This window comes from Seriola dumerili, unplaced genomic scaffold, assembly GCF_002260705.1.
Source record: "Seriola dumerili isolate Sdu_G_001 unplaced genomic scaffold, Sdu_1.0 BDQW01000219.1, whole genome shotgun sequence".
In the NCBI taxonomy this organism is placed as follows: Eukaryota; Metazoa; Chordata; class Actinopteri; order Carangiformes; family Carangidae; genus Seriola; species Seriola dumerili.
The window spans coordinates 890,107-914,773 of NW_019174474.1; the positions used below are offsets into that span (position 1 = coordinate 890,107).

Consider the following 24,667-nt stretch of genomic DNA (forward strand, 5'->3'; position numbering starts at 1 on the left):
TGTATATGGGGAAGTCAGTGGCATGATGGCTTCAGAGAGTCACCTCATCAGGTTATTTCATGGTAGATATTGCATGTCTAGTCCATAAAGAGGAAATTGATCCTGCTTAATATTTACACACTGATTTCCCATAGACTAACATCCTTAGAGAGCAAACGTGGGCTATATTTTCGATTAATCAATTACTGGTAGTGCATCACGGGAAATGAATATGCATCCCTGTTTCTTCTTTTTCAATGTGAGGATTTGCTGTTTTTCTCAGTTTTATATCATTGTAAATCAAATGGTTTGGACTGTTGGTAAAATCTGGTAAATTAGATTAGACAATCTCACTCTTCCAATCAATTAATAATAAGCAGAACAATGTGAAAATAATCAATGGTCTGAGCCCTAATCAATCGTATCCAATCTTATTTTTAATTCAATTAAATTTTATTTTATTTTATTCTACTTTATTTCATTTTAATTCATTTTATTTTGATTGATTGATTGATTGATTTAATTCAAATGGTACTTGTCAGTGTACATGCATGCAGGCTTGGACAGGATGCTGCAGAATAATCCCACCCACCCACCAACCCACCGTCAAAACACAAACAAACAAAAAAAAAAAAATCATATTACTATTCTATTGAACGTTTTCTTCCTGAGGGTTTTTGCAACGCATAACCAGTGTGCAACCTGTGGTGAAACTTTCAAGTAAACTCGTATTGTTCGGTGCATTTGGGGACACGCAATGCCCAATGAATGAGCGGCTACTCTGACGATGCTGCCGAGCGCTGCCGGTCGACACGCCCCCAGCAAGGATACAACCAGCAGGAACAGGCGCTCAGGAGACACACTCACTATGCTGGAGAGTGTTTGAAGCCGCGATGGGAGTTAACACATCCAAGTTTCTAGAGTTCCTGTTACCAGCGTCGTTGCACTAAACAAAGACTTTGGGTTTCTTGTTTTTCTTCTCTCTCTCTCTCTCTCTCTCTCTCTTTCTCTCTCTCTCTCTCTCTGTCCCTCTCTCTATCTGAGGGGGCTTGTCTGCATTTTTTTTTTGTCCGAGGCGTTTCTCTCACAGGATGTTGATGATATTGGAAAGCCGGGTAAGATCCTAAAGTCACTTCTCTCTGATGAGAACGACCTCCTCCTCCTCCTCCTCTTCCTCACCACCACCACCACCACACAAAGGGAACCACGGAACAAGTACTTTTTTTTCCCCACACGCCATCATTTTATTTTATTTTTATTTTTGAATGTCATTAAGAAGCAGAGGGGGCTGTTTCAAAGACAAAATGGATCACTTTGCAGCAGAGTGCCTTGTTTCAATGTCCAGTCGTGCAATTGTTCACGCTCCTAAAGGGAATAGGGAGATTAAACCAGAAATCCCGTCCTCCTCCAAGAACGGAGAGGAAATCAAAGAGCCTTTGGTGAAAGACAACTCCTCTCTTTTTGTGGTGGCGCGGATTCTGGCGGATTTTAACCAGCAGACTCCCAACAATGTTGCCGAGCAGGCAAAAATAAAGGATGAGAGCATGCCGAACCTCACAGATGATGGAAACTCTGCCACACCTACCACCATCTCCGATCCTTCGCTCAAACAAAGAGGCAAAAGATCGAGAGGTCGAACTGAGCAAGAATCACCTCAGAAAAAGCACAAATGCCACTATTCAGGTTGTGAAAAAGTTTATGGCAAATCATCCCACCTCAAAGCGCATCTAAGGACACATACAGGTCAGTTTCATTGGATGCAAATTGTTTGTTGCTGTGAACATGACTTATTGTGCTACCTTTGCCTATATGAGAACGGATGGGATTATTAAAACTGAGAACACTGATAAAAAAAGAAGTGTGGTTTCTCTTACATTCAAACCGATATTAGTACAGAGGAAGGTGACTGACTGCTGTGTTTCATCGAGTCATATGTGTAAATATTCACGGATCCACCCTAAATGGAAATAGCCAGCACAGACAGCGCAGCGAAACCAGATTTGGTTCATAGCTTAATAATTGCATTGTTCCATTAAGTTGCATGAACTTTGCAAAATGTCCTTTTAATTTCGGGGGGGGGGGGGGGGGGGGGTCGAAAATAGTGCCACTCCCACTCAAGTCTCCGAGCTTTGTCACGGCTTTCCTCTTGCACCCCCCACCCACCCCCCTGCATTGGACAGTGTGTACAAACCGAAACTGCAGTGCAAATGCAGGAACAAATCACACACATCAGATTTCGAACCTTTCTTTTTTGCACACATTGATTCCAGTAAAGTTTGGTTTGTCTCATGGCAACATGAGAATTTTTTAAAATTTTTTTTTCATTTTTAAACCCCTTCGACGACATGTGATGTGCGCATCACAGAATACCACCAAGTGTGCACTAATGCGGGCATGCAAAAAAAAAAAACAAACAAAAAAAGTTTTCAAGCTCAATCCAGTAGACTTGAGTGTACCGTCACACTGCAGAGAGAAAGGCTATCAAATGCGCTCCAGATCAGCAGTCTGTTACGTTTGACCTTCCTGAAGGACCATACCTCCATATTTGCGCTTTGCATTCCGCAGGATAGGCTACAGAGAGAGGGGCAAAAGATGTAGATGGACTCAAATTGGGGGGTTGATAAGAGCTGTGCAGTCGTCCGTCTGCCCAGAGCCCTTTGTTGTGATGTGCCACACCCCCACTAGACAGACTGCCAGCTGATCTGGCCAGCAACAGACTCAGCTAGCTGAGCCTCGACTGAGGAGCTTCTGCTCTGTAGACTGCAGCTCACACTCCCTCTTCTCACCGCTATCCTCCATTCTTCACACACACACGCACACACGCACGCACACACGCACACACGCACACACACATCATGCCTGACAGACCAGAAACAAAACAGACCTCTCCGGATCACGTAAGAAGCGCCTTGTATGAACTTGACACATATTTGAGCCTCATAGATTCCCTAGAAATATGTGTGTATGTATATATGTGAGACACCTTCTTGCACAATTCACCCCTTAGTTGTCTCAAATATTAAACATCTGTGACCCTCTTTTACACAGGTAAATTCTTGTCTCATTGCCTATAAAACCTTTCTTTTATTCCCTCCTTACACTCCCCTTTCTGGCTTTTTGACTGACCTGTATCCTTATATCACCAGCTTTATTATCCTATACAAGAATTTCATATGGATACCATATGCCTTTGAAATAACAAAGCCTAACTTTAAAAGTGAAAGTAACCCTGTAAGACTCCATAGGCCTGATATATGGTGCTTTTTCTTGTAGATGGAGGTTAATCCTGTGTCTGCATTTTGTATTTTTGTCCATTTTTACCCATCAGCTGCAGCTTGGTGCTGACAGCTGTGGTGTATAACCAGTGTTTGTCACAAAGAACAAGCTAAGAGAATGATTTGACATATGTACATATAGCAGGGGTCCATAATGCTGATAATAACTGCCTGTGTGTCCTCTGCACAGTTGTGTTTTAGTGCAGCTTTATTACAGTCTATTAGCCCTGCTCTTGTCTCTTCTCTTATCCTTTCTTTTGGGATACACTCCTGTGTCTGGCTTTGTGATTGGTTTGTATCCTATAATTTTTGATAATGAGGACGGTCACAAAACGTGAGTCATCTCAGTTCAGCTGCCTCGTCTCAGCCAAACTTGCAGCAGCGCTCTCAGTGTGCCAGCCTCCAGCACACAGTGCACTTCCCTGCAGCCCCAACCATGTGTTTTTAGTGCAGCTTTATTGCTCCATATTAGCCCAGCCCTTGTCTCTTTGCCTATTAAGCGTTTCCTTTCGCCTGCCTTTCTGTTTGGATATGCTCCGGCGTCTGGCTTCACGATTGGTTTGTGTCCCATAAATTCTGATAATAATGACTCTCTCTGCTTATTTGATTGGATAGTCCCAGAATGTGGGTCATCTGAGTTCAGCCAGGCTGCTTGCAGTGCTTTCATAGAGCCAGACTCTGGCAGTGTGCTTCCCCTCAGCCCCTACTAGCAGAGTCAAGAGAGAATGGATGGGAGCCCAGTCAGTCCCAGCCAAACACCGCTATCTAATTGAGGGGGGAAACACTGTTATAGACACTAAACAAAGAGCTAAGGACAAGGCGTCCTCACTTGACTTCTCTAACGCCCAAAGCCTCATCATCCCAGCTTTTGCAACCCTTGTGTGTGTGATTTGTCAGAGTGTAAGAGGAGCTGAAACCTGAGCTACAGTGTATTTCTTGTGCAATGTCTACAGTACATAAAAAAATCAGTCCCATTACAAGCACAAAGCGAACTTCACCCTGCAGTAATGATTACCTCCGCTATAAAAATAGTTTCAGGTTTGGTTTTTTTTGCCTAGGTTTTGAAAATTCTTCTAATGAGACTTTTGATGCCACTCCAGTGCAATGGAGGTGAATAAAAGTTCATTTACAGCACTTAAAGCATTTAAAAACTGTGTTTTTCAGGAAACAATGTACTCAGGATCATTTACAAGCCTCGCTGTGAGTGGTTTTCATGGCAGAAAAGCTGTCCACAGCAAGACCTGGGGATTATCCAGAGTAACTGGGAAATTTATCTCTTTAAAGGTATTAAAAAGTTCCCGGTTAAGGGTCTCTTCAGTTGAGACTAAGTGGTTTCATTTTAGGTGTCTTTTCAAACACAGTTCGTCTCTTCTAACACAGTAGAGGGACACCAGGATGTAGCGGACATGGGAGAACACGCTGAATTTAAATCGCTCATTATGCTGCACTGAGTTTGATGGCGAGGAATCCACAGCAGTTTAGAGGTCTAAGGTTACCAGACAGTATTTGTCTGATCTCCTGGTGTGGGAGGTGGGGCTTTTCTCCAACACATACTTATCCTGCAGTATGGAAAATGCAGTCATGTAATGCTGATGTACAGATAAACTCAGTTTTATAGTCAAATGGAACAAATGCAGACCATAAAGCCAACTGCTGCCTCTGATTCTTCCTGAGGGAAATTCTCAGCACCAATTGGTTTCTCCCTCTGATTCCCTCTGTTAAGAGTATAACGGACTCTTAACAATAAAGACCAACTTTCCCAAGAGGTGTCTTGTGGTCATTGAGTACACAGTGTTCTCTGTGAAGCCTCATTACTCTGCTTTGGTCATGTCATGCAGGCTGCCATATCCAAAGGAGAGATGGCCCCTGACAAGCTCATTACAAGTCATGTCTTCTTCAGAAAGAACAGCCCAGGCCTTCTGTGTGTCCACCCCCCACAGCCCCCACCCCACAGCTGGGCCTCACAAAAGGCCATCTTGTCAGTGTACAAGACCTATTCGAAAACTATTTGAATCACCGGGAGGAACAGGGTCAATATTTCTCAAAGACAAAGGGCCTAATGACATATTTTACAGTTGGTTTGACGTTTTGTCTGGACCTCTTTTGTGTTATGCTGGGGGTACCTCTAGTACTGGGAGATGGCTGTAAAGCCCTTTACTGTATGTCCTAAAAAAATAAGTGGCACCACCTGGCAGCACAGTTCCACTGCCATGTAGATCCAGTTATTCATGCATGCTTTCTATTTTTGGTCAAATAACTGTGGTTAATGACACTTTTTTTTTAAACGTGAAATTATCCCAAATTCCACATGGAAAAAAGACACAGGAGTCTCTGATTATATATACTGCATCTCTGCCAGTGGTTTTATATTTGGCTGCACTGCTACACAGAGTGCACAGTGTTCCTGTGTGGCTGGTGGCAGTGATGAGGTAGCAGGGTGGAGATGGGGTTTTCCTGCTCTTACTTGAGCCTGACCTTGGCACAGCAATATGCAAAAACTCTGCTGGGGCACAAGAGGTTAGTCTGTCTACATGCCACACGGCAGGATTTCCACCATCCCTCCCAGTTGAGCCATATTTCTCCTGACATGTAATAAAACGGTGACTCCTCAGCCGGGAGATGTTCAACAGTTTCCATTTGTCTCCACTCTGGTGATCCTACAAGTTATACGTTTTTAGCTATGCTAGCGGTGTCGGGCAGTCCGCCACACTGGTCTAGACTGAAATATCTTAACAATAGTGGGATGCATTGCCATGAGGTTTTTGAATCCTAATGACTTTAACGGTCGCGTGACCTTTCCTCTGGTGCAACCAGCAGGTCGACATTTGTAGTTTTAAGTTCAATCCCTCATTTACATACCTGCAAAAATGAATGGCATTCGTCTGCTGCACATTGTGTACGTTAGCATTGTCAATGTGAGCATGTTAGCTGCTGTCAGTTTAGCCCAAAGCAACACTGTACTCTAAGTAAAGCCTCACAGAGCCTATAGCTCTTGCTCATGCTGTGAGATAAGACATTGTGAATGAAATCTGGTTGGCCCATATGTAGCAGTACAGTATAGTATGCGCAGTGGAAACAAGGTATTAGTTAAATCTACTTGATCCTCGGGTTGTAAATAAAACCAAAGTGGAGCCACCATCTTGCCTGTTCTAATCCTCTGGTGCAGTGTTGCTGCTCCATGAAAGACATCACTGAGGCGTGTTCTGGTACACGCACTGTCCATATGCTATTCTACATGTGGACATGCAAAGCAGACTGTAGCATAGTTCCTCACTAATATTGGAATATAAACATGATTTAACTGTGATTAAGCAGCTAGGCATGCATGGTGGACACTCATAATACTGAAAGGCCCCTGTCAGGCAGTTCCCTGGCTGTGCTGCTTTCAATGGCCCACAGGGCTCATGTATTCTTTAGTTAGCTCTGGAGTACTACTATAAAAGCTACTCTGTCTATTCCCCCCACCAGCCCCTCCCACCCTTCTTCAGCCTGCAAAGCAAAATAGGTGCTGAAGCATGTTGTGTTGCGAGGCCAAGCTCCGGCCACGGCTTGTGGCGTGGTGTTGATTACTGGCGGCAGGAAGAGAGGGATACAGACCTGTGGAACATTTGTGCATTTTTTGCCTCTACTGTTCAGCCACCGCCAACCGCATCTCACTTGCAAGGGAGGGTTCTGCAGTACAAAGACGGAGAATATACAGTGAGGCAGGGTGGGGGTGGGGTTACATACTAGGATATTCACTGTCAATGCCCTCCATTGATGTAGGTCATTTATTCAGCTGCATCTGCAGCTAATCTGATTAACGTTTGAAGGGCTGTGACCTCTGCAGCAGAGAACACCCCTGTCAGCCCGGCACTCACAGGGTCCCATCTGAGAGTTAGACTCTGACTGTGACCACTGTGTTGTGTTCAGCACAACTTGAATAAGAGAGGAATGGCTGAAAATCGTTGTGGAGCTTATGTAGGGGGGGGGGGGTTTTGTCTCTAGCAGGGCTGTTTATGTTCCCTACAGTATGTAAGGTGTGTCCTCTTTCTCTGTGCGATAAATCAGACTGTGGCAGACCACGACACACTGGGGTGTGGTCACCAGCACAACATGAGAAGTATTTTGTTCAGTCTTTTGGGGGGGGGGGCATAATCATTTTCCATGGGAGACATGAAAATATTTCTCTCCCCATCAGAGTATCAGGTATAACACTGGGACAGCTGACAATATCTCCAGCCTGTATCTGCTCTTATCGCAGTGTGGTGAGGCCTCTCAGGATCTAGCAGGGCTATGGCTCTTTGTTTGGCACTGGGTAGTAAGTATGTCTATCTCATGTGAGCTATAGTGTCAGACTCCATCAGTGGAATGAGCTGACATTGTACTGTGTGAGTGAGAGTCACGGATGATGGGGCATCCCTGCTCCCACCTGCTCATACGGACCAACTGTAAACAGCCATTAATGGCTGCAGCTGTTTGCATTTCCTTACTTAACCAGGGTTTAAAAGATAAGGAGACTGCCTGCAACACATCAAGGCTGCAGGTTGTTTCAGCATGCACTCAAGGCTGAAAGAGAGTGCCCACTCTAACTAATTGAGGCAAATGTGATGAGCTGGTCAATGCAGGCGAGCTATCCCGGCTTTTCCCTTAAAGAGTTAAGGGGATGAAGTAATGTATGGCTAAGTGTGTGCAGGAATCAGACAGTCACACTCGACCCCCGCTGCATGTCTCCGGGTGAATGTCAATAGCCCTGTGCAGTGCAGACCAAGGGGAGTGAGTTACGGTTAGTACGCACAGCCTGTCTGATTGAAATGCATTACAGGAGTGCCTCTCCCGCTGGGAGCGAGGCTGCTGCTATTGTTCACAACCTGACAGCTATAGGCCCACAAGGGGAGCCCGACTATTCAACGTCAAGCAAGGTCCCTCACAATAAAGACAAAAGATGATAATAGATCAAATGCTCCCTGTTTTCAGAGCTTTCTCCTGACAAGTTTGAGCCGATCCTCATCACGAGTACCTGACCCACCCAAGGGTCTTTTGTTGCTCCTGCAGAGACGACATATTCTTGTTTGCGACAGATTCTGAATGGAGCTTTGGTGAAAACATGTTTTGACTGACTGATTTTCTCTGTAATTTGACTCCTCTCCCACTGAGTCAATTTTTCATAGACAAACAGCCACGTAAACAGTTGTTCTGATCTCAGATGTGTTTCAAATCAAGCAGCGTGTTTTGTTTTTTTTTCTTTTCTACAGACCGCAGAACTTTGAGAGCCTTTGTTGTTATTTTTGCACCAGCGAAGCCTGCATGTATACTGCTGTGTGAACAATGAAAAGAGGCAAAAGCTGCAAAAGGCTTAATGTATATTTATTGTTCTGCACACACATGCTTGTGTTTATTTCATCTTGGTATGTAATGGTGCGTGTGGAGGGAGAGGCTGGCCACAGTTGGGTTAACCCTGTCTGCTCCAGTGGTTTATGCTGATCAGGGACTCAGCAGTCATTTTAGTATTACCCAAAATCCCATGAATGGATGTCTCCTGGCAGCGTAGCTGGCTCCTGGTTGGTTACAGGTCATAGACTGTTGTAAACATGCAACCAAATTACAGGATTGTGCTGAGCCCTACCACTGGAGTTAGTGGTGTCCCTCTCATTTCATGATGCCAAGCTGGCTGTGCCACAAAGCCAGCACTGAAGTGAGGTAGCTCCAACTCTAATGAGCTGTGATCTACACTCTGACTGCAGCCCTACTTTCCCTTTGTCTGGCTGTTTACTCGTAAAAGTCCATACAGGTTTCTGCGTGCACCTTGTTGTTGTTCTGAGTTCTGTAAAAGATATTTCCTGTTCTGGTTCTCACTGTGCAGGCAGAACAAAGTTAACTTCAAGGTTATCTCCGATGTATCCACAGGAGCTGTGTTTTTTTTTCGCCTTTCTCACCCTGCAGAGCTATTTGCTCAAGCTCTCTTATGACAGAATCACATAGAGGTTTTAGCTGTACACTGTGTGAGTTTGGCCCATGCCTGAGGACACACCAGGAATGTTATCTACTCTCGTTTGAAATGCTGGTTGCTGTTGTTGGAGCAGGTGACCGAGTTGAGTTTCTGAGTTGCTGCTCACGTCAAAAAGAGATTTGATCTCGGCTTCACAGACAGCATCTCTTTACACTGGGGAGACAGATTCCATTTCTCGTAGCCATTTCTGCAGAAACCAAGGAGTACAAACTTCTTAGATATGAATGAGAGGAGGATGGGGGGAGAGGAGCAGAGATGAGCTGTTTATTTACTGACCCAGTGGCCTCAGAGAGAACAATTATATAACAAGAGTACCTGTGACATAATCTCATCGCCTTGGAGGGGGGACACTAGTGCTTAGCAGAGGTACAGTTTGCGTGCATGATGTAACTCACTTTACGGGTAACTGGGTCACTGTGTTCGTTAGGGAAAAGCTTCCCTCATTACGCCCCCACCCCACCCACCCCCACTTCACCTCGCCTTTTGCAACTGACACTTTCTGAGAAAGACAAACCACACCCTGGATGTGGCGCTCCGCCAGAGATGGGATAACCAATCGGTGGGGCCTGGCGTCGGCCCTGCCGTGACAACACTGGGACTAGATGGGAAGAGCAGCAGGGTAAGGGGAGTAGCTTGCTGCATTCTTCTTTTTTTTCATCAGAGATGCTGAGTAATAGCTGCAGTCTATTGAAAATATCTTGGAGAGTGACATCTTCCTACCACAACGGGGTAATAGCCCCTATCATTGTTTCCACTCAGGATCAAAGTCTTTGTTCCTTAAACCTCCCAATCCTCATGTTATGAAACAAGCGCAACAATCAATTGGGGAATTGCATGTTTTTTTTTTTTCTTTATGCAAGTGAATCTTCTAAGGCTTACATTAAAGCAGCAGGATTTTAATGCATATTTATATTGTTGACCTAAATGCCAAAAGCAGTTTAGCATGAGGTGAAAATAGGCAGTGTATCAGCTTAATACTGCATTTTCTAAGAAGTCATGGAGCTCTATATAATTGGATAGGTGAGTTGATGTTGGATACCTGATGCTTCCACTATGACTGCATTTCTGTATAAGGGCCGTTAGACTGGATATCTCAGCCTAGCTCTCTGGTGTCTAGTTAAATATTAATGTTGTTGGATCCGTTACACTGGTTATTTAGCCTTAAGCAGCCTGCAGAGCTTAGCTCTTCTTTTTTAGCCAGTAACTCATTTTGCAGTGCCAGGTGGCAACAGAGGCTGCTTCTCTTGCTAATAAGGTATGAAATCAGACTATCGTGAAGGTCTTCAAAGAGATAATTGCCCTAAAAGTTACACTGCCTCCCCTTTCTGCTGGAGCTATGCTTCAAGGAGGATGTAATCCAGGATATATAAAACAGGGTCAAATAAATATTGTAACTCTTAATGCCATGCAGGACAAGATAGATGTGTTTATTTTGTGTGAACTTTAGCAGGAGAGTAAGAACAGTGTAGAGATTTGACAAAAAAAAAAGGAGACAAGGCTGTGGGCAATATGCAAATGTCTATATGTCGGTTACAGAGTTTACATACACTGAGCTCTGTATGAACCCTGAGGAACTGTAGTGGGCAGGGCTGACTGAGTTTGTCTGGAGCTGAGGTGAGGCGTCAGAGGCAGGAACACAGACTGGGCTGTCTAGACTTGCTCTGTCTGTCTGCATGTTTTGTAACCATGCAGTATAGGGGGTGGGGGTGGTGGGGTTGCCGAGACTAGTTGTGCACTGAGTTCTTGTTTTTGAGACTCCCTGGCATCAGGTAGCATATGACTGTTTGATGCTGAACAGCACTGTTTCCATTGTGGCCCTGAGGGAAGCCACAGAACAAAGAAAGTATTTGGCAGGCCTGCTCTTACGTGCTCATTTGTCATGCCACCAGTAAACATTAACGCATCTCACCGCCTATTCCTTTTCATACCTAGAATCCTCGGCATATAGGCTTAAAAGAAGATGCATCATTCTTATTGTCAGGGAAAAATCATAACATTAAAAGAATACATCCTGCCCTTCGCTATAGTGCTGCAAGGTCACGCTGGTAAAATTAGAATTCTGGATGTAGCTATTGTCAGGCAGAAACTCAGTGAAATGGAACTAAATGAATACAGTATTAGACACATTGGCCACTGGATGCAGAACGCTACATGTAGGCTCCATGCACGCTGTTTCCACATCAGAATGGAAGGAAACCACAAGATATATAGTACCATCTGGCTTTGGGTATATTTGTGTCAAAGCCCACTTTTATTGCCTGATGGAAGGGGGGAGGGTGTAATTTCCCATGTGCCGAGTCACAGATAGTTGCATGTTGGAAAATGGGCTGGGCAACCATTGTGAGTGTGATTAGCATCTGGAGCTCAGATAATTAAACTGTGTCTGCTCCTTCGGCACAGTGCCAATTTTTAGGTGATTTACCCCGAGTCCCACGGCTCCTGACAGCCGCCTTGTCTCACATTTTTCTTAAATATTTTGAAGATGTCTTGGGTGGTTTTTGATATCCTTCCCCTCACCTCACTGACCCATCAGGCCCAGCTGTAACCTTGTAATTGTTATTCCTTGATGACTCAGAGTCAACTATATACACAAAACAGCACAGTCTTGTTCAGCAGGACCTGTCTTTGGAATATGTCTGCTTACTGTGCCTGGCAGTGCACATGACTTGTTAACCTCTAAACATCTCATAATGAGTCACTGCTCTAACTATGGTGGCAGTTTTGCGATTAGAGTGCGAAACTAAGAACGCATCAATGAGTTTCATTTGTTTCATGTTACACTCACTGACACTATCAGTATTTCTGAAAACGCTATGTGATTCCCATTGTACACTGTGGTGAAAACTAAAGTATTTAAGGTGGATTGAGCATGTTTTGGCCCATTTAATACAAATCACATGTACTCTACATTCCTGCTCGCCGTTCTCTCAAGAACAGTTGAGTTGAATTGCAGTTTGATTGTCTTGTTTAAACCTTTCAAGCAGCCACTGACTCCCATTTATTCTGGTACAGTGTTAAAACTTGCATGTGAAGACCTTGAAATAGGAAATTCATCATAGTACAGTATTTATAAGTTTATTTTTGTATCAGACTAAAATCAGTGGGAAACAATGGCTGCTTGGAAGGCCTGGAAAACACATTCAGGGATTAAAAAGAAAAGAAAGAATGTTAAGTACACATGATCTGTAGTGCTGATAAACGGGCCTTCAAGCCATGCTGCTATTGTCTTGTGTTTTATTGTGTGATAATACACCGGCATCTCTCCTTCCTCTTCTGTTTTGCAGGAGAACGGCCTTTCCCATGTACCTGGCCAGACTGCAGTAAGAAGTTCGCTCGCTCCGATGAGCTGGCCCGCCATTACCGCACCCACACGGGGGAGAAGAAGTTCGGGTGCCCGCTTTGTGACAAGCGCTTCATGCGCAGCGACCACCTGATGAAGCACGCCCGGCGCCACTCAGATTTCCAGCCCGGCATGCTGAAGAGGCCTCACGGCAGCAGCGGCAGCAGCGGCAACACAACACGTCCCAGCTCCCTCAGCGACTACAGCCGCTCAGATGCCTCCAGCCCCACCCTCAGCCCCACCCTCAGCCCAGCCAACTCGCCTTAAACTGAAACCCAGTCGCACTTTCCGCCTCCGACCTGTGAGGCCTGTGTTTTTGTCATAACACTTGTGTTGCACAGTTGTCAGCAACCCCCCTTTGCTATTCCTGCGCTTGCTGTGGTGTACCATACTGTACATAACTGCTTATTGTAGTGCAATTACTTGTGTGATCCTAAAAGAAGGTAATGCCTTTCCCAGATGGCAATATTTACATTCTGTACCATATGTCTGTATTTTTTTAGCTTCTGATGATGGCTAGTTGTCCAATGTACGTTCGCAGTCAGCTAAACAAGGTTTGGAAGAAAAAGAAAAGACACCCTGACAAGTCTTATCAAAAAAATTCTTTTTTTTTTTTGTTTGTTTGTTTTTCTTTATTTTTCTGAACAGGTGAGGAGAAGGGGTACACACACACCTCAGGATTGAAGACAGTTGCTATTTCTGTAATACCACAGTACTTAACAGTACTCACATTGACTGCACAATATACTCATCACTTTACTCTGAAATTCAACAGGGGTTGAATTTTACGCCCTGCTCAGGGATGGCCTTGTTAGCTTGAAAGAATGAACACGGTGAAGAGAAACATACAGTACATATATAGCAGCCTTACACTCAACACAATTTGCACTCTTTGTTTTTTGTTGGTTTTCACACTCGAGGAAACTAGCCCTACGGTCACACGGTCAATCGTACACAAAACTCCGGTTCTGTTCTCCCTTGTGTTCTGGGGATTCATATGTAATGTAAATGCTGTGTGTTATGAAATCGGTCCCCAAACCCTCGCCTCAGTAAACAAAATACATCTGTTCCTCCACTGCAATGTTAATATTCAGTTGCCATTACACTGGGTTAAATATGTACTTCATTAAACAGCAGTGTGCAGTATATACTGTGTAAATCTGCACTGTGGGAGGATCGGGATTATATTGGGTGAACAGTTTTTATAAATATACTCAGTTGAAGAAACTTTAGAACCTTTAAATAGAGACAGTTAAGTTTCAAAGCAGCTGTTCATGCTTCTTTTTTAAAAATAAAAAGTGCTGTATCATCAGCCAGTATTTCACACAAAGTGGACACAAAGGGACTTTAGTTGAAACAATGTTTATCCATCTCGCAAGCACATAGGAAAAAGTACCAAAGACAAGAGTGAAAGAAAGCTTTCTACTCAGTCTTGTAAGCCGCCCTTCATTGAGGCCTGGGGCTGGTGGTTGGCAGTATCACAGGTAGAGCCAGACAGCCCGCTCACTTCCCTCCTCCTGCCTCTGCCTTTTGTGGCCTCCCTGGAGGAAACAGCTGCATCCCACAAGAAGCTATTCACAGCCCGCAGGAGGAGGAGTGCGAACATGCCATTCCCGGGGAGTCCTCCCTCGCTCCTCTGGCTCTACCTGTCCCGTCAGAGAGCGGTGATGCTCCGAAACCTGCCAAATTGCATAAGGTCACCTAATTTTGGGAGTCAAACGTAGGCCAGAGTGTGGGGCAGAGCGTTGGGCTGGGCTGCAACATGGTGGAGCACAGAGTGAACAAAGCAGCTATCTGCAAAAGACAGGCAAGAGGGGGCAGGTCCTGATAAAAGAGGAGAGGTTTATCATGAGCTGAGCAGCACAGAGGAGGAGACACCCAGCCGCAGACACCCCCCCCCTCCCCCTCGTCTCCTCCTCCTCCTTCTCCTCCTTCCCCCAACTCCCTTCCTCCCTCCAACTGTAGGAACTGTGAGTGGAAAAATGGCTGTAATTAGTGGTTTGATCCAACCTGTAGGATAAGAGTAGAAAGAGAAGTGTATGAACAACAGTACTACCTAGACAATGCTGGCAGTGTGGGTGGGATGTACCCAACTCCATCCTAAGCACAGGGAGAAATCCACTACTCCATGCCGGAGAGTCAGATTTCACAATGCCAAGGAAAACGTCGCTCCAAATTCTCACCAAATGAACCCAAGCGCTCAAAACAGCTGCTTTCAAACTTCTCTCTCACAACAAGGGGGGCTTTTAAACTGTTGTAAAAACATCTGAACCAAAATGAACATATCAGCAAAGTGCAGTGCTCACCAGCCTCACGTTGTCCTGCCTGTGAAGCTCAGATGTCCCGTGAGAAAGCTGACTTGTGTTTTCTAGACAGACATGCCTCAATAAGTCAGGCAAAAGGCACAGTAAACCTTCCATGGAAACGGGCACCACTATCAAAACTGCTGCAGCCCCGCCAGTCTGTGTTATGCCTACATTTTCTTTTAATGCTCCAGCGCTATGGTTGGAAATAGTTTCAACCATGTAGTGTGGTTCTGTCAGACCCCTCCAGACCGTTGTCATCATGAATTGCATGTGCTAGCTTCATCTTACCAACAAGTTGTCGGACTCTCTCACCCTGCAGTCTCGCGCTTCACACTATGTGCATGTTAACAACTTGGGCCCGAGAGTGTAGAGGGGTTTTCGAGGCGGTCTGGCAGGTGTAAATTCATGAATGGCAGGCCTTGTCCCCCCCCCACTCCCCCCACCCCCACTCCCACCCACCCCCCCGGTCTCTGCAGCAGCCATCTCTCTTTAAAGTTGTGAAGAATCAGCTCTGTCACATCCTCCAGAAAGAAAACATCGCTTATTTAGATCGAATGCAGTAGTTTCCTCAAAAACACCACATGTTAAAAAAAAACAAAAAAAACAACCCTCTGTGAGATGTAAAGTAAGTTTCCCGGCTGCAAGATGACACTTTGAATGCCACTGATAAGCAGCTCTCAGTGGAAGAAGCACTGAGAGGGTTTTACCATTTCTGAAAAAAATAAAACTTTGATTTTCAAGAAACAAGTTCTTCAAATTGCTGTTGAGCAGCTTTTTGTGGTATCTATTCTATCCATGGCTTTTTTTTAAATTATTATAGTCAATTTTTGACTTGGTTTGTAGTGTAACTTTCTCTTGCAGAAAAAAAAAAAAAATCTGAGTGGCTCACCCTCAAGCAGGTTTCATGAATCACTTCTTAATCCATAATCTGCACATTTACCTCAGGGTCGACATCCGCAAAGCAGATATGGGACAGTTTGTGGATTTTGTTTTAACATCAGTTTGCTGCACACAAATGTCTGCCAGCCTCCCACGGTGTTCCTGGGTGCTTAGTGCTCACTGCTGGTCAGTGTCCGACCACACTGGAAACACAGGAACGCCTCTGTACGGGCCCAGCTCCTGCCTAGTATGTCCTCATAACATTCAACAGTCCTGCTATACGCCTTAGTAAGCACTGGGCACTCTGGACGCTGTTTTCAGTGAAGTGAACTGCCCCTTTAAAGACCCTTGACCATTAGTGTCGGTGGACTTACTGTACAGTAGGCGACAGGAAGCTCCAACCATCTGAAAACAAACTGACTGCGACAGTGTAAACATCCCAGTCTATCCATCCATCCAGACTGCTCCAGTGACATATAGGCCTCCACAGGCAGAGTCTCATAACTTTTATTCTCACTGTACCAAATCTACTTGAATAATTCAACACAAAAGGCCATTGAACACAGTTTTGTACATGTCCATTTTTACTGTACTTGCTTTTGTTGTCAAATAATTATTAACCTCTCTGGAGAAAGGTGTATAATCTGTTCTTTTGTTTTGTGTTTTTTTTTTTTTTTCTAGAGTTTCCATTGTCTTCAGGTCATTTCAGCAGTTCTTTTGAATTTATCACAGCATTAAGGTTGACTGTTTTCGCCGGGCTGTTTAAAGGCACCATTATTGCTTAAAATAACATCATTTTAACCCCGCTCATTGGGGTTCACCCCTTTAATCAGAAACACTTAATACTCTGTTGATGTCAGGATGCAGGTTATTCCAGTCAGCCTGTTATCCAAAATTCCTCCAGGTCAGAAAGTGAAAGGATTGTTTGGGGTCGCGATAAGAAAAAGGAACCTTCCTGACCTCTATGTATGTCGATTTCTGATGGAGTGACTTCTTTTCTTTATTATTTAGATTCTTTTGAAAGTTTTCCATAAGAATAGAGACCACAGCATTGTGAGTTAGCAATGTAGTCATGATTTTTATTATTGCTTTTTTTTTGTCTCATATAAAATGTTAAAGCTTGTATATTTTTCAAAAATCATACCTCTCGAAATATTTGACTTTTGTTGTACCTTCATATCTTTTCAAAGCATCCATCATGTAGCTTACATTTGCTTGATGAGTAGCACAAATAACTGGTGGTTTTGTTTGTCCCTACTTGAATGAAGAAGGAAAGAAAGAGAGACTTTTTTCTGTAAAAAAACAAAAAAAAACAAAAACAAAACAAAAACACTGGGCTACATTTTATATAATCATCCCATGTTGTCAGGGTCCTGCACATCCTTGTAGATGGAAAAGGTAATCTTTCCGGGGAAAATATGAGAGCATATTTTTATTATTTTATGTTACAAAAATGTTTAAACCATCCCTTCCCTATTGAGCTCCACATATTTGTCTTGGTTTAAATATTTCTCATGTTAGGGATGTTGTCAACTGTAAATTGGTCTGAAACTCTTTTGGCATTTCAGCATTTTTTAATCCAACTTCACGATTGTAATCCCAGTCAGATTACAGATTTCGACAAGGACTTTAAACAATGACAAAATGGATATACAAGGTTTCTACAAGATGCTAACAGCGTACCAGTCAATATTTTCTTCTTCTAATTGTACAATACATTAACGAGAATTGATTGTTGCCTAGTATGTAAAGAACTAACATTAATCTTATTTAAAAAATTCATTATTAATGACATGAATATATCACTGATGAGACCATCTCAGCTGAAATCTTTGTGACTGATCTCATTGTAAAAGCATGATTGATGCAATTGTGTGCCAAAACCATAATGGTAACTTCATAAAGACGACACAGAGGTTGAGGATAAAAAGATTTAAAAAAAACTAGCTCTTATCGGACATTTAACAAACTTGTACAGTTTTATAAAGTGTGACATGTTTTTATGTTATGTACAGGATTTAATGAAGCAACTCTGCATATCTGATATGCAAGTGTTCTAAGTTAAATATTTCTTTTCTGCTTAATGTAAACATTTTGATTGTGTAGCTTTGTTTTTCATTTAGTTTTTGTTATTTAATTTTTTTCTTCCTCTTCCTTTTTTTTGCTGTACAATACTCAAGCGATGTATAATGGCTTATTACAGGTATTTTTGACATAAACAATCTTAATGATAATGAACGCCCAACCATTCCAAAGGATTGAAAATTGCATTTGCTATAAATGTGCTGCTTACATCGACCCGATGCATTTTTGTAGGTAATGAATAGAAGTCTGTCTTGACTGTGAGGTTTTACACGTTGTGAGTTGTGCACAAGGTACGTTTCTCATTGTCAACATTTCCCAGGTTTAATCTCTCCTTTATTCTCTGCGGGGGGTCTTTGTGTCGGCAAAGCCAATTCCACTGAACACCGTACATGCAATATTTAAAAGTTGAGGACATACAGAGCATGTCTTCCCTCATGACAATTTTTACAGGCGGGAATAATGTTTAAGAGACAGCCATGAAAGGATAGAGTGGTTCTTGAGCAGTGAGATGGAGCTTTTGAGTTTGTGCATCTCATCAGCGGCTCCACAGTTACAAGTTGTTACCAAAGGCTTTGAAGGGAAAGATGAATGTTGCAGTAATTTTGAACCCGACCCCAGTCTGGACCCCTGGGTTCAACTTTATGTGCTGTAAGGGTTGATCAATGGATGTTGTGCTTGATTATGGACCTTTTTCTATATCTCAATTAAGCAACTAGTTTTTTTTTTTGTTTTTTGTTTTTTTCATTTTTTAAAATAACTTGAATGAACAAAACCCATGAAATCATACGAGCAAACAAATTCTGAATGAGTAAAAGACAGCGGGAACATGCAGCATGGCGGATTAGCAGACCATATCTGTCAGTACCCTTCACTGACCGTGTGCTCTTGCTCAACTGCCAGAACTGACACTGTGTGCAGTTTGCTCTTTACTGAACAAGAGCATGCTGAATAAGCAAGTCTTTTACTCAAGTGTTGGAAATTTTTTGTCCGTAAAGAATTTGTCTGCTCCAAATTATGCTGCACGAAGTGCTGTCAGTGACCTCCCTTTGATTACAAAGGGCCGTTTGATTCTGTTTCCTGTACCTGTTTGTCCTCGATGTACCTCCTCAGTGTAATGTTGCTCTCTGGATACCTCTGTGTGTTTCTCCTCTGCCCATCACCATCAGTTGCCTGTTGTAGTGACTCCATGGTGCTGCTCTCCCTCTCGGCACCAATAAAATCTAATCTGTAAATAACTCTCGACTCAGCTATGGCCAGTACATTCTTCAATGACCTCACTCTAACCTTCAGGTGTCATTTTGTTTTTTCTCTCAGCAAACCAAAATCACTACATTCAAGTATTACAGTTGTACAGTTCCTTGGATTCTACACACTTTTAATGTGCTGGTCTTAGCTGCTCTGCTGTACCTTTTTATGGCATTATTTTTTACATGTTAGACAATATATTGTGACCATGTCCTATGCAAATATGAAAAATAACAGATTGTTGAATAATGTATGTTGTCATAACTTGTATGCATGAAATAGTGAAGTTTACATTTGGAAATAAATTCATAAAATAAGCAGCTAAAATTTGTTTTGTGCTCTTTCCCTGTTGAGATGACGCTGTGATTCTTGCTGAACACCGGCCACCGTGGCAACAATGAACAGGAACTAGCACATGACAGGATAATAACGAATGCAACAGCATAGTATAATAGTTAGACATTTTGAGAAGAATGCTTATTCACTTTCTTGTTGCGAGGAAATATAGAAGATTGATACCGCTCTCATGTCTGTGCAGTAAAGACGAAGCTACTGTAGGTTAGATTAGCTCAGTTTTACAGAAACTGTATAAAAGTTTTAAAAATGAGAATTTGTGGATCTGGTCTGGCACAATTTGTGGTTAATACACTTTGATTGTTGTATGGGTTAGTACAAGCTTGTTAACTTCAGAAGTGCTGGAAGGTTTTTGTTATCAGCCTAGCTATTTCCCCCAATCTCCATTCTTGCTACGCTAAGCTTACTGGAAGCTAACTGGAAGCTGGCTGTTGCCTCATATTTGCTGGACAAAAATATGAGTATTGTCAATATTCTCATCTAACTAACAGCAAGAAAGTGAATCCCAAAATGTCAAACTATTCCTTTAATTCAGGGAACTGATTCCATAATGTCAGTTACATAGGTCACATTAGCCACTTACACACAAGTCTTGATTGTACTAAATTATTGCTTGAGAATTCAACTTAACATGTGGAAGGGTGTGTTTTTTTTAATCTTTAAAACGTTACATAATCTTGCTTTAGTATCAGAATTGGGTCAGTTCCCTTTGAAGATCCTCATTTACATTTATAAAACATTTCAAACCTTAAAGCAGACTCCTACAGTCACATCAGAGAAATACAGAAAAGGGCTGCGTTCCTCAGTCAGACAGCCTTTTCTCACATGCCTGACATGCGCTTCAGTATTGTTGTTGCAACAGGAAGTACACCTTGTTCCCCCATGCAAATATTTACAGTAACTGTTGGGGTATCAACAATAGGTGGGGCTCCGAATACTGGGTTCTCCTTCCGGCCATGTTGTATTTCAGGCCAAATAGATTTATAAACTGTTAAGTTTCGTGCATATGCCCAGGTACAGAAGAATGGATGGATGGATGATTCACTACAAACTGCACGCACCCCCCCCCCCCTGTGAAAAGTGCTCTTTTAATCCCGAGCAAAGTTTCGCACTCCATCTGCATTTGCTGCTGTGAAAGATCACGGGCGTGGCCTTTCCTGCTCACAATGAATCATGCGATGTGAAGTGAGACAGGACGGAAGAGAAAGAACCAAGGCATTAAAATTCTTGATGAGGAGCCTGGTGTTCTCCCTGCTCAATCTGTACACCTCCTGTCTCCAGGCAGGTTGGAGCTAGCAGCACACCACGCTACACAAACAGACAAGCTGCCACCCCTGGCACCACCACACAACTTGATGTGCCATCACAGCCGGCATGTTCCCAGAGCTTGTTTTTATATTTGTGCGGCAACATGGGGGACTTCTGCATAGTTAGTTTTAATGTGTGTATATTTAACCCATTTTTTTGTGATTGTCTTAGGCAGGGAGCTGTTGTCAAGGAAAATTGAGCTCCTAAATATACAAATCCTGTGGAGCTTCTGGTCATGCAACAGCAGAGTCTCACTAGAATCCCTGTGCAGACCACTGACTGAGCTAATTCACACATATCTTACCGTATTACAAGAAAGATCTTGGGCTTTACTGGTTGTGTGGGTGAACCACATATTCTGTCTGGGTTGCATGTCTTTCAATCACGTGTTTATTTTCAAGATGACACATTTTCTCCTCCGTAGTGAGTTATATTGCTGCAGATGCAGAGCAAAGTACAGACAATTATATGAGCAGCGAGCACACATCTCTGCTGGTATCACCCTGCAGACAGGATGTGGGGGCGGAGGAGGTGGTTTCAGTTTGACTGATTTATCTCTTCAGTCACACCTTTTCTTTGGATTATCAGCTCCCGAGCACCCAGACTCCAGGTGAAATTCTCTACACAGAATAAACAAAGGTTTTTCACAGAGTGGCGAGAACCTCAACCATGAGTTATTTTGAATGCATTGTCTCAGGGAAAAGTACAGTACAGTGTGCGAGAGATGGAAGATGAGGACGAGGGGGTGGGTGGGTGGTGTTACCAGGCGCTGATTGGTGCACCCAAGCTAGTCACACTCAAAGTCTAGAGCGTGGGAGGCTCTGCGGGCTGGAAAAGGGTCTATGCTCCACTGAGGTGTGTGGGCATCGCTGACTTTGAGATTCAGTGGAATTAATCCACAGAAAAAGAAGGAGAGATGTGGTCAGCAGCAGTAGTGGTCCTAATCGCACAGAGGCCCGTGTGTGTGGGTGTGTGTGTGTGTGAACGCCCCTCTTCCTCCATGCCAAGCCCCAGAAGGCAGAGCTGAAGGGCCATGTGATGCCACCCACTCTCGAGTGCAGTGCATGGCAGGGCTGGCGCTAGATCCTGCGGAGCGGGTGGGATGAGCTCAGATATTGGAGGCTGGCACTGGCTGAGAACAAGGCTTAGCTATGGGAGGTGGGGAGGGGGTTGGCATTACCACTCACTGCAGCAGAGACATCAAAGGCAGCAATCCTGCTTAAAACACAACAGCACCGTAAATACTATCAGGTAGAGTTGCTTACAGTTTAGCTGATGAGAATAGTGCAAAGAGGATCTAAATACTCACTTTATATATATATATATATACACCCATGGATATGCATAATAGTCCCACATATTAATATTATCTTCTTAACGAGGCAACTGCTTACCATAAAAATCTATATTTATGAACTATTGTGTTATGTTAAGGCTTGTAATGGGCTCTAATTACGGGAGGAAGGGGACACATGCATCTGAAAGGGAAATAAAAAGGCAGTTAACAATCACTGCATCCTGGTGATTTCAGTGTGCGTGTGCGTGTTAGAAATGAGTTGAGTGAATTTGACAACATGGAGGCTGTGCTGTACTGTTGGAGAGGATGAGAGGCCTGCCAAACGACTGCTGTATGCCTGATAGAGCTCTTTGTTGCCTCAAAAAGCAAAGGGAGGTCCCTCATGCAAATTCAAAGGATATTCTGAGAAAAGAGGATCCAAGAAAGTAGACAATGCACTCTGTCTCATTCACTACTTGTTATGGAAGACGCAGGAAACAAGAGCTGGGGATACATTGCTGTGAAGAAAGGGGCCCTCTGTGACTAACATTAGACATCACGTGGAGATGTAATTCATCCTCAAAACTTAACAAGTCACTCCATATTATTAGCAGCCGCAGTCCACAACCGTGACCTGGAGCACGGGGCAGCAGTTGGAGAAGTGAGTCTAACCCTCATTGCCGTCTCTAGCAGCCCAGTCACGGGACTATATACACTCAGTCAGAAGTATGCAACCCATCCCACACATAACAGGCTTCTGCCCACAGAGCAGACCCTCCCCTCACTCTCACTCCACCGACTCAGCCTGCTGCTATTCTGTACACTTGAAAAAGCAGAGACTAATTTTACCTCGGCTCATACTCGTAGGTTGTTTATTGAAAAAGACAAAAAAAACAAAACAAAACAAAACGGAAACATATGGATCTTTTTGTAGCATGAGTGTATTTGAGAGTTCTCACAAGCTGATATATTAGTGTGTTTACACTTCTGTTTCCTGTTACCGGCCTTTGTGTCTCTCCTCACTTTTTAAAAACTGTGGGTGCTTTATGGTTTAATCAGCGAGGTTAGCAGCTCTGTGAGGCTGGACTTTGGTACAGTGTGACTTTGAGCTCAGTGATAACACTAGCATGCTAACATAGTCACGCGGAGCAGCTAAAAACTTTTAACCTGTTCACTATCTTAGCATGCTAACACATATTGCTAATAACACAAAGCACAGGTGTGGCTGAAGGGAGTGTCATCGTTTTGCTTGCAGGTATTTGTACATAAACCGTTATTTCATATAAGTTTGACATAAGTTGATATAAGTATTTGATATAACTCTGATCTGATGAAAAGTCAAAGGATCATAGAGTCATTAGGATCCATCCTCTGGGGACCATGAATATCTGTAAAAAAAAAAATGTCATGGTAATCCATCTAATTGTTTTTAAAATCTTTCAGGATGACAAAAGTGGGCTAGGTGACCTAAAGACCAGATGATAATCTGATTGGAAGCCTTTGGAAACAGCTTTTAATGCACTAGGATGAAACCCTTCTTACTGAGCTATTCTCCTTTCTCTGCATTAGAAGATTAAATTAAGCTTTAAGTAAATGAATCCTTACATATATCTTATGTTTGGTGACCAATACATGACTAAACCTCTCCTTGAATATGCTCTGAATCATGTTTATGCAAACTTTGATACCTTTTGTTTCTTTTGTCTCTATAGTGTGACAAGCCCTCACTAGAAAACTAATAAACTGTCATAGGGATGTAGAGGACACGTCACATGAATGCACTTGCAGATTTTCTGCTGCTTTCCAAAGGCCTGTTTCGCTGCTTGGCGTCGATCCTCTTGCCAGTGAGCGACCACCTCTGGAGGAATAAGGCAGAGTTACAGCTCTCCGTCTGGAATGCTGCCCTACTTGGCAGTTCACTCCTAAGAATCTCAACTCTGTAACCTCAGACCAATTTTGGTGGGAATTTTCCCCTCATTCAGTTCTGTCTCATTCAATAAGCCGACCCAAGATTAATTACCTTTTTCCATTAATGCTGAATGTTATAAATCAGTGTGTGTCCTATTCTAAAAACTCAGATAGCCTCTTAAAGGAGCACTGCACTTATTCTACACATGAACATCAGTTTATCCGTCATGGGGAGTGTCATACGTCCCGTGAAAACATGTCTTTTGAGGCTCTGTAGGAGCTTTGTCTAGTCTGACAAAAGAACCCTGGTGATGTTATAGGGATGTCAGCTTTCAGAAATTTCAATTTTTTATGGAAGCAGGTGTGTAATGAAAGATGCTTTAGAGCTGCATTATGGGAATTGTAGGACCCAACCTTTTGGGAGCTTGACCCATATTAAGTGACTAAAAATCTGGGTATTTTTGCCTCCGCTGCAGCAATTTTGATCAATATTTTAAACACCATACTCTGGTGATTGAGTATCTCGCTTTAATAAAGGTTGCTAAAGACATTAAAAATCGTTGCTATCTGAGACATCCTGACTTTTAGTTCCTATAATTCAACCTAACAGCATCTTTTTTATTAGACGTTCCCTGCTTGTTAAATAACTCATCTTTCTAACATTGATTTGTTTCAAAACAAAGATTTTCTGTCAAATACTTGAAGTCTCAAGTCTAGCTCAAG

The 24,667-nt window shown here is 43.1% G+C and overlaps 1 protein-coding gene across 1 annotated transcript; it reads left to right on the forward strand.

The window, feature by feature from the left end:
- Positions 1-861: 861 nt before the first annotated feature.
- Positions 862-15,301, forward strand: LOC111228421 (Krueppel-like factor 13). Its single transcript, XM_022754283.1, has 2 exons — positions 862-1,722; positions 12,528-15,301. Exons 1-2 carry the CDS (start codon positions 1,245-1,247, stop codon positions 12,848-12,850), a joined length of 801 nt encoding a protein of 266 aa, XP_022610004.1. The 5' UTR covers positions 862-1,244; the 3' UTR covers positions 12,851-15,301.
- The last annotated feature ends 9,366 nt before the right edge of the window (positions 15,302-24,667 follow it).